Here is a 10,444-nt window from a genome sequence, read left to right on the forward strand (position 1 = left end):
CTGCCGGGGCTCACAGTCCAGGCCGGGCAGCAGCAGCCGCGCCGCCTGCCGGATGTCGCCGCTGTCCACGGTGAGGCTGCGGCGGTGCTCCGCGTAGGTTATGGCCACGCGCATCCACTCCATCAGCGGCGGCAGCAGCATGAAGGGCCTGGGAGGCAGCAGAGAGAGGGGGTCAGGCCTGGGCGGGCTGCTCCCTGAAGCACAGAAGGGGACCACCTTCAGCACCCACTCTCAGGACAGCCACGGAGGCTGGGTCCCCTGTAGCCTTCTGGCTGTGGGAGGTGGAGGGGGCCTGACTCTTCTCCTCACGGAGAGTGCGATCTGCCCCATTCTACAGGAACTCAGTCAGGACTCGGAAGGAATCCCTGTCGTGGGCCACGAGCAGAGCCTGAGGGCCTTAGGTGGCCCATCAAGGAAGGGGCTTGCCAGCATGTGGAACTGGGGACTCCTGTCCCCTCCACAGAATTCAGACGGGATCTCCCTCTCTGCAGAGGGGAGAGGATGCCTGCCTTCTGGGTGCTGGGGTGCAGAGGAAAGAGTCGAACAGACCCAGGCTCCAAACCCAGCTGTGCCCCTTCATCACCACAGACAACACCCCGAGGCTGTTTTCTTCACTTGTGAGATGCGGCAGTCCCCACTTCTCAGGATCATTGTGAGGCCACGTGAGACGACACATGGCACACTACCTGCGTGTGGTTGACAGCCACTCTCTCCTCAACTGACCCCCGGGCTGAGGTGGGCCTATGTCGCTTCCTGTGGCAGGCAGGGTGGCCCCAGGCTGGCGCCCGAGGTCCTCCAGGGAGGACCTGTCCCAGGACCTATGTCACACCCAGAACCCATGGCCACGGTGTGGGGCAGCTAGGGGGAGGCAGGGAGAGGCGGTTGGCCCAGCAAGGCCTCTGAGCTACAAACTCAGGGGGCACCGGTCACAGGCGTTCTGGGTGCCAGCAGGGGGCACCATTCACAGGACAGCGACTAGTGCCCCCGGTGCTGAGCAATACCATGGTCCTGCCGCCCAGGGCCGGTCCCTCCCCACCCCAGGCCGTGCCGTCCCTACCCCACCAAGCTTGACTCCTGTCCTCTGCCCATTCTGGCCCATCTCCCACGGTGAAGACCTCGGAAGACCACTCCACAGCCCAGCAGACCCCATGCTGTGGAGGGGCCCCGACAGCCGGTCTTGGCTTCATGCCTACCGCCCCCCATGCCCCCTCCACACCCCACTTCATCTGATACCCTGGGATCCTTGTGCGTTAGGCCCTTGCTGTCGCCATCTTTCCCCTAGACACACAAGAGAGATACTCTGTCCAGGAAGACGACCTCCATCCTCTCCCCTCAGCTCCTGAGTAAATCAACTGCAGGGAGTCACCTAAAGATGTCCTCACATGACTAATCTCAGATCTCAAAAGCTTAGGTCATCTCAAAGTTTGCAAAGCTTCTCTTCTTGAGGGCAAAGGATGCTTTCACTTATTTATTTATTTATTTATTTATTTATAAAGAGAATCGGATGGGATTCTTGAACGTGGTTCACTTGGAAATTATTTTGATGTCCTGGTTCTGTCATTTCTGAAAATATTTCTAGGTTTGAGTCATTTCACTGGTGCACTGAGTGTACCAATCGCTATGGTGACAAGGCGGCCACAGGCTGGGAAAGTCTTGTAAGTCTTGTAGCCTTGGCCTTCAAGGATGCCCAGAACCTCACTCAACTTACTTTCCAAGCCTGGCTCACACCTTTCATCAGGACACACCTGACCATCAGGCATTCGTGGTTCTCAAGCCCACCCTGCCCGTTCCCACCTCCACAAGAACGAACCAGCTCTCACCTCTGCCCATCCAGATCCTATTTATCCTTCAAGGCTTAGTTCCAATGCCACTTCTTTCTAGAAGCCTTCCCACATCCCTTTTCCAAAGAAAATAATCTCTTCCTTCTCCAAGATCCCTTAAAATTCTATTCCAGAATGAATGCGTCTCATCTTCCTAACTAGATTATTCCTCTTCAGGACAAGAACGATGCCTTCCTCATCTCTGGTTCTCTAAAATATACCCAGCACAGGACTTAGACACAACAGATGCTCAGTAAACCGAATGACTGCAAGGATGGCTAAGCATCAGGAACGTGGCATAATGCATCCAAGTTATCAGTTCTGGACCGAGTCCTGTTTCTGCCCAGAAAAGAATGGCATATACTTTTCAGAGTCACAACGTGGACTCATTAGAGTGGGAAGCCAGGACCCTATGGTGGGGGAGCTTGTAGAATCCAGGAAGGAACAACAATCCCTTTGTGAATTACTCCCGTTTCCAAGATCTTCTTTAATTGTGAATGCCCATTTGAATTCCCCCCAAATGTTATTTTGGAATTTTATAATTCTTACACTCCAATGCTACAAGGCAAGCTCAGAGACATACTTCTACATGTCAGTCCTTCTGACCCAAGGGGAAGGTTTTATCTAAACCACCAGCATTGGAGACTGAAGGGTGAACAAAAAGACGGTTCGTGGATTTGCCAGCCATTCTTCCCTATTGTGGCCAACCGCCAAGACAAAGAGCCGCGTGTGGCCACGAACGCCCTAAGCAGCATCTCCCAGCTGCACTACGGGAAATCCAAGAGGGAACTCAGGAAACCATGAAGTCTAATCAGATGGTGTCATGATTCATTCTCCCGCCTTGTGCCTCTTATAACTCGGCACATGAAAAGACGCAGTGTTGATAACAGGTGGGCAGATACTGGGGATTGGTTCATTCAGCCTCCATTCTACCATCTTAGCTGAAGACGTGGAAAACCGAAAACTACATTTCCCAGACTTCTTTGCAAATTAGGCTTCACCATTAAGACGAAGCTGCACGAGATCTGGTAAATGGATGTGAGGCGGAAGCCACCTTTGTGTCCCCTCTGCTTGTTTCTGCTAGCAAGCCAACTCATAAAACAGGAGGGATTTTTTTCCCCCTACAGAGCATTCCAGTGTCCATTTCCCAGCTTCCTGAGTGCTCCAGAGGCAGCAGTACTGCTACTGAAGGCAATGGCAGAAGCTTCTTGACTCCAGCTTCAATCCTAAATTGCAGTTCCCAGGGTTATCTCCGAGGGAGTAGCCGCCCTGATAGCAAGTTCTGTATTGTCCTTGGAGTCATTCCTGGAGGTTCAGCCTTGAACCTGCTCCTTGAGTCCTTCCAATGATTCTTTTGGCACTGAATTCCCTGCATTAAATCCCTTCCTGTTTAAAACACCTGAGGTGTTTTCTGTTTCCTGGATTGCACACTGATTAATATTCTTCAACATACAAAAATCCTTCCGGGTTAAAATTGTCACTCTGCCTCTGGGGTGGTGGCTGGTGCCCACCTGTCCACAAACAAGGCCATTGCAGCCCCCCAAATGACCCCTACAGGCCTTTCTCCTTGGTCTACCCACCTCCCTGACCTGCGGCCCATGGGAAGGTAAAATGATAAGCAATTCATGGACTTTCTCAGTAACATCCTTCCCTTGGCCTGTGGGTTCCAGGCTACTATTTCCTTTCTGGTAATTTCATCTAGCTCACTGGGTATGCTGAGAAACTGGCCTGCATTACTGGACATTCTGGAAAATCCCTATAAAAACTCCCATCTGTACCGGCCATGGCTGCATCCTAACTGTGGAGTGAACAGGCTCTAGAGGAGCAAAGCTGGGAATGACTGAGTATGCGTCATCCCCAGGGTCTCTCTGCTTGGTTCCCTCCCAGAGAAAAAAGCCTGTTTCCCTCTTCTTGCCTTTTCCCTAGGCTGAGTGTAGCTGCAAGCCACTGACTGTCCCCTTTGCTGGGTCTGGCACCACGGAACAGCGGTTCTCAAGCACTTTGGCCTCAGGATCCCCTTTGTACTCTCACAAATTACTGAGGCCCCCAAAGAGCTTTTATTTATGTGTATTGTTCTAGCGCTAATTATTGTATCAGAAATTAAAACAGAGAGCTTCAAACATCTGAATACACAAACCCATATCCCGTCAGCCATCAGACTGATACTATGCTCACATGTCACACAGCTTCTTGAAAACTCCCTGGAAACTTGTGAGAACATGAGTGAAAAGGCAAATAACACCTTATTATTGTGAATATAATTTTGACCCTGTGGACTCCTGAGAAGTCTCATTGAGAACCACTGCCTTAGGATAATGTAGTCGATCCCTGAGGCAAGGCTGCTCTCAGGCGTGGGGCTGGGATTCTGTCCCAGTCCAGCCAATTCTAGAATGGTGTGTGTTTTATATGCATGCTCCCAGCCTAAGGATCTGAGGATCCCACACTGAATCCTCACTGGCAGACAGCCCTAGTTTTAGGAAGCAGCCGAACTGGCTCTGTAACCTTGGGTGGATCATTACCTTCTTTGGGCCTGTTTTTCTTTTAAAGATGGCGTTAAGTCAGTGGTTTCTAGACATTTTCCATCATGAGAAACACTTTTGCTGTTATTTCACAGCCTCCACATGACAATAGCTGTACCTACTATACCGAGGTCAAGAGCATAGGCTCTGGTAGGAGACGGCCCTAGGCTGCAATCCATTGCACTCTCAATGAATTAAACCGTGATCCTGTGCAAGTTATTTTATCTCCCTTAGCCTCAGTTGCCCCATCAGCAAAATGGGTATAAATAACAGGACCACCTCACAAGATGGTCAGAAGTTATGTACATAAAGGGCTTAGCACAGCATTTGGCACATGGTAAGTTCTTGGTAAAGGTTAACTATTACTACCATTTTAGTGTCTGTTGATAGAGAAAATACATAATAGCAGAAAAGGCTATAGGAATCTGGTCCTATTAAATGCCTCAGCTCCAGCCTTCTTCAAGTCCAGCCAATTCCCTCTCCACACACCCCAACCCTCCAGCAAGTATAAACATGTAAAGCTTGCAAAAGCCTGCCAGCGAGCTGCCCACCACTCACGCATAAAACAGAGCAACAAACACAACCGCTAAGTGGAGTGTGATCTGGAGACCATTTCTGGCCGTGCAGACACTCGGCCTTGGCTGTCAAGAACCTTGAAGAGGGGAAGGGACAACGACAACACAGACCCAGGGGCCATGGGGTCAGAAACATGCGAGGTGGTGACGGGGTGCGCACGGGATGACTGTGAGGGACCTGCCGCCCCTAAATGCTGTTGGCGGCCTAACCAACCTCAGAAACACCACACACACACACACACACACACACACACACACACACACACACACACGCGCACGCGCATCCGCATCCGGTGACAAACAAAGCCACTTAAAAGGGTCACCGACTGGGAGCATTTGTCTTTGTGTGCATAAAATAGCAACCAATGTCACGTGGGGGGAGGTGTAAAATACACCAAAGAAAACGGGTCTTTAACAGGAAGGGGGGTGAAGAGGAGGAAATAGAGACCCGGGGAGGCCGAGCATCTCACCCAAGGTCACAGAGCCCTTTAGCAGCAACAGGGGGCCCAGCCCCATGTGTCATGACTCGGTTTCTCTTCCTCTCTCTTTAAATTAATCATACAGATGAGCCTGAGAATATCAAGCCAATGGGCTCCCAAGGTCCTTCAACAGGACCAGGCCTGCAAAAGCCATTTTTGCCTGTTAAAAAAATGAAAGAGAATAAACTTCTTAAGGCCTTGGTTTTAAGAGGTCCCTACAGCCTGGGGAAAAACAAAAACCTCTGCCCCACTCAGCAAGCATATGATTCATTGGGATTACAGTCCTATAAGCAGTGTCTTGACAACATGAAACAGGAAACGCCTCCAATTTCCAGCTCAAAGCAGGCTCTGTTCTTCCTTGAGGTGGGCGGGGCCTTAGGGAGAGAGTCAGGTTGGTAGATGGGGCACAAGCCTGGAACTGGAGGCCCAGGCGTGAGAAGGCCTTGTGCCTCTGTCCCCAACTGGCAGGCCAAGTCTGGGGCCAGCAGGTATGTCCTCTCTGCGCCCACCCACGAGGACTGGGTTCAAATACTCAGGCAGGCAGATCTGGGAGGTGCCCACTGGCTGGGCAGGGCCTCGACACCCGGCCTGAGCTCAGCCCTGGGAAACCGGGCTGTGGTTTCTTAACTTCCACCTTTGGCTGGGAGGACACAGGACTCTGGGGCGCGGGCCTAGCTGGGAGGGTCTGGGGAGACCCATGATGCCTTAGAGCCCACCCTGCCTGTGAGCATCCTTAGTCCAGGAAAGGATTCTCACAGGGACCAGCTACACAGTTGCAGGTGATGCTCAAGGGAGGGGGTAGCCAGAATGTCTCCCACCCTCAGCCCTAAAATCTTGCACCGACTCTGCCCCACCTTCAGTGGGAATCACTGCTGAGCACTGGCGTTGAATGGGGTGACCTTCCCCCCGAATCCATCGTTCTCAGGAAGCTTGCTGGGAAGCACACCGCTTCCACGCCCTACCCTGCTGTGCCGCCTGGGCTGGGAGCTGGCAAGTGGCACCGTCAGGAACCTGAGAAGATGCCAAGCTTTTCCCAATCAAGCGACAGCTCTTCAAGCAGAGACTGCTCTAGGAAGGTCAAGGTCGGCTCTGCTCTGCCAGCTCTGCGGCCCTCACCACAGGTCCCCCAAGATTTCTGGAGGGCCACGGTGGCCGAACACCAAGCCAAAACATCCATGGAGAATGAAACCAACATTGTCCCAAATGAAGTCAGATTCCATTCCCAGTACAAAGGAAGCGATTCTAGTCTGGTTCACATGTTGGACTAATTATTTTTCTAGAATTGCTTGGTAAACCAGAATGGTTTGGCTCAGCTTGGAGTCAGAGCCGGGCAGGCATCTCTCTTCTGACCCCGGGGCCTATCTCCTCTGGCAGCCCCGCTGCCTCAGACCCTGTAGCTGACCCCTGGCAGAATCTCCACGTGGGGTCAGGTGACTTCTGTTAGAGGCAGGGCTTAGGACTTTCTTCTGGGAAATACGCTTTTCTTATTAAAACCCATCTGGTACAGATTAGAGGCACCAGAAAAACCTCCAGTTGCTCAGATATGCATATGGATATAAATTTAGATTACAACCAAGTCATGATTAGCTGTGAACGATTCCCCTGCCTCTTCCCATTGGTTGCCCGTCAGGGAACCTAAACGTGAGCTGTGGGATGGGAGGCCAATTGGGTAACAATCGGGGCATCCTGGCCTGGCTCCGAGGCATCCAGGAATAACCGGGAAACACAAACAACTAACGTGTACAGAGCATTTGCTAAACACGTGGCATTGTTTTAAGCCCTTTATATCTATTGACTTACTTCATCCTCATATCTGCTTTATGAAACAGGTACTATTATTATCCCCATTGTACGCATGGAGAAACTGAGGGCTGGAGAGGTAAAGTAACTTGCTCCAGGTCACACACCTAGTAAGTGGCAGAGCTGGGATGCGGTGCCAGGCGGGGTACCCTCCATGTCCAAGTTCCCAAACAGTGTGCTCCACTGCCACTTAGCTTAGGAAGCTGGCCCTGGCTTTCCATTTTTCTGGACCTGGACATCCTGGGGACTGGACCACTCTGAGAGGGAAAAGGAGTGCTTCTGCCAACAACACTGGGACAGCAAGCATACATGAGAAGTGTCTCAGGCAAACACAAACACCTGGTCACCCTGGCATTAGGCACTGGGGTAAGGCACCTTGCCTGGCTCGTGGGTCTCCTCCAGGCAGTGGGAGGCCCTCTCTGCCCACCCGCCCTGAGCCTGGTCCCCATTCTGCCCTCAGCACCGCACCCTCACAGCATTTGCCCATTTGGTATCATTTTGTTTGTTCGCATTCTTTGTGTCTGCTTTCCCCTCAGGCTATAATTTCTCTGAAGGCAGAGGCTGTTTTACTTACTGATGCTGCCCATCCCCCAGCACAGAAGCCCATGTTAGAAACTCAACCTTTGAATTCAGAAATGCATAGCCCAGGGAATTCCCTGGCGGTCCAGTGGTTAGGGCTCCGCGCTCTCACTGCCGAGGGCCTGGGTTCAATCCCTGGTTGGGGAACTAAGATCCTGCAAGCTGCGTGGTATGGCCAAAAAAAAAGAACAGAAATGCATAGAATGTTTCTCACTCCTAGAGGCAAAGCCCTCTGGCCGCTAACATGTTCTCAGGGGTCCGCTCTTACTCCAGGACTCTCTTCAGGGCTCCAGAGCTCTAAGTCAGGCAGCTGAGCTCCTGAAATGGGGAAGTGCTTCGTCTTCCATTCTTGGAGGCTTGGGCTGGCTTGGGTATTAACAAATGGCTCTCTTCAGAAAAAAAGAAAATATTTCCCTGATAAAAAGATAAGCATGCCGCAGGAGAATTTTCTACCCAGGAACAGCTTCCTGGGGAAGCTCCGCTGACTGCGGCTAAGGTGGTTTCTGGGAGGGCAGCTAGGATGGCACGTGGAGCCGTCTCAGGGAGGGGACGGCAGGTGTGGTTCGGCAGACGTCCATGTGGCCTTGAGCCGCGATGGAAGGGACACGGCCATCTGTCTTTGGTAACCGGGCCTGACTCTAGGGTGGCCTCTTATGTGGGTGGGATGGTACAGATTTCACTGGAGACTGCATGCGGGCACCACCCCTCCACCCTCTCCCCTGCAGCAGGGAGGGCTCTGAGTGCCGCAAGGGCCAGGGCATCTATCTGGCCCATTTCTCAGGCCAAGGCTCCCCTGTGTGGCGGCCTGGCCGGCAGGCGGCCTAGCTGGCAGGCAGCTGGCAAAGCAGGCCAGAGTATCGCTGCTTCCCACACAAGTGGAATGGAGCCCGGTGAAAGCAGGCCTCCCTCTCTCCGCTTGGCTGGGGCGTGGCTCCCTTGGCCTCGTGGCTGCACCTTACCTTCGGGGCTCACTGCTGCATGAAGATGCCAGAGCCTCAGAGTCGCCCAGGCTCGGCGTCCGTGACGGCTGACAAGAGGCCGCAGCTCTTTCACCCTGTGGAAGCCAGGCAGCCAAGGGCCTCCAACCTGTTCAAACACACGCCCCTTCTTTTGAACACACACTTTCAGAATCATGGTGAGGGCACTGCCACCAGCGATTGGCCTCTGCCAGCAAGTCAGCTTGGGAGGGCCCAACGGCTTAGCTCTCCTGCTTCACTGACCCAACAGGCAGCTGCTGGGCAGTGGGCCAGGGGTGGGGTCATTTATTTAGTCTCTGAATAGGTGTTCCTGTCCGGATTCAGCTGAGTATTGTCACACAGCACCCGCCTTCCCCACCCCCCCACAGTCTAAGGCAGCAAGGTGACCCATTCACACTGTCAGGTAAAGAGCTTCCAGAAACTTCCAGGAGGAGGTAGAGGCATGGGGCTCTTGAGGCCTGGCGGGAGATGCACGTGTGCAAGGCGGAGATTCCCGACTGGCAGCTAGTGGCTTTGACCTGAGCTGGAGACGGCGGTGCACTCTAACCCAGCCAGAGGAAAAGGCTCCCAGCACTTGACCCTGCTTTCTGCACCCACGGCCCAACTGCAGCCTCAGGGGAGACGCTGGCACTGGCTTCTGAGCAGCAAAACCACATTGCTAAGATTTGCTGAGGGCCTACTGTGTGCCAGGTAAGGAAGAGGCCATTCTGAAAACATCACCCTCTAACACAGCCACCCTGCGAGGGTGTTTTACAAATGTGGAAACCAAGGCTTTGAGAGGTTTGGACACACGTCTGAGGTCACATAGCTAGCCAATGGCGATCTGTCTGGCTTTAAAAAGAGAGATTCCGAGGTCCTGCCCGAGACCAAACTGCCACACGCCAAGTGCTCTGAGCCTACTGGCTGGTGGAGAACTGGGAGGCAGAGCGCGAAGGAGAAAAGAGTCGCCCCAGTGCGCCCACTGCCCCACTCTGCCCAACTCCAGCCTCCGCGCCCATAGCCTCAACAGTCCTGAAGGCAGCAGGGAACGGGGTGCTGGGCTGGGCCCCAAAGGGACACTCCGGGCCCCTCAAGAGCTTTCTTCCCCCAAATCTCAAATATTAAAGCAGCAAAAGAAGCGGCTGTCAGAGGCAGTTGGTCTTGAGGGAGGAGGGAAATCTGGGGAGCCGGCTGGCAGGCAAGTAGGAGCAGGCCAGAAACCAGCCCAGCTGGACTCCAGACATCGCCCGAGCTCCTATCCTGGCCCATCCTCGGCGTCTGCAAAGTCCACAGCTCAGCCTAGGAAGCCGCCTTCTGTAAGAAAGCAAACTCCATTCCCTTGAGTTGGGACTTCCCAGCACCCAGGCGCCCTCTGGGAGACAAAGGGCATTGTGGCGGCCCGTGACAAAAACACCCCTGGGGCTGGCAGTTCCCAGTCTTCTTCTTCTCTGTGGGGACCCGTGGGCGCAACAATGGGACAGGAAATCACACGCAACAGGCAGCCCCGGGGGCATTTGTCAACAGCTGGGTCGGGATCCTGTTCTTTCTCCAGCCCCTGTTATCTGGCACTGCCACTTCGTCTGTCCCCCATCCCTGGCTCATTCCTTCTCGGATGCTGGACAGATGCCCACCCTCTCTGGCCACCCAGAGCCAGCTAACTCAAGCCTGTGGGGGAAGAGGCCCTGAGTGGTTGAGAGCAAGCAGCCCAAGTGATGC

At 53.4% G+C, this 10,444-nt stretch overlaps 1 protein-coding gene across 1 annotated transcript in view; it reads right to left on the minus strand.

Moving 5' to 3' along the window:
- The window catches only part of ABTB2 (ankyrin repeat and BTB domain containing 2), a 181,801-nt gene that overhangs the window by 21,340 nt on the left and 150,017 nt on the right, over nucleotides 1-10,444 (minus strand). Inside the window, exon 4 of the mRNA XM_024752600.1 lies at nucleotides 1-148. Within this exon, the coding sequence (XP_024608368.1) occupies nucleotides 1-148 (148 nt within the window). The remainder of the gene's footprint in view (nucleotides 149-10,444) is intronic.

Source organism: Neophocaena asiaeorientalis, unplaced genomic scaffold, assembly GCF_003031525.2.
Source record: "Neophocaena asiaeorientalis asiaeorientalis breed wild unplaced genomic scaffold, Neophocaena_asiaeorientalis_V1.1 scaffold196, whole genome shotgun sequence".
Taxonomy (NCBI): domain Eukaryota; kingdom Metazoa; phylum Chordata; class Mammalia; order Artiodactyla; family Phocoenidae; genus Neophocaena; species Neophocaena asiaeorientalis.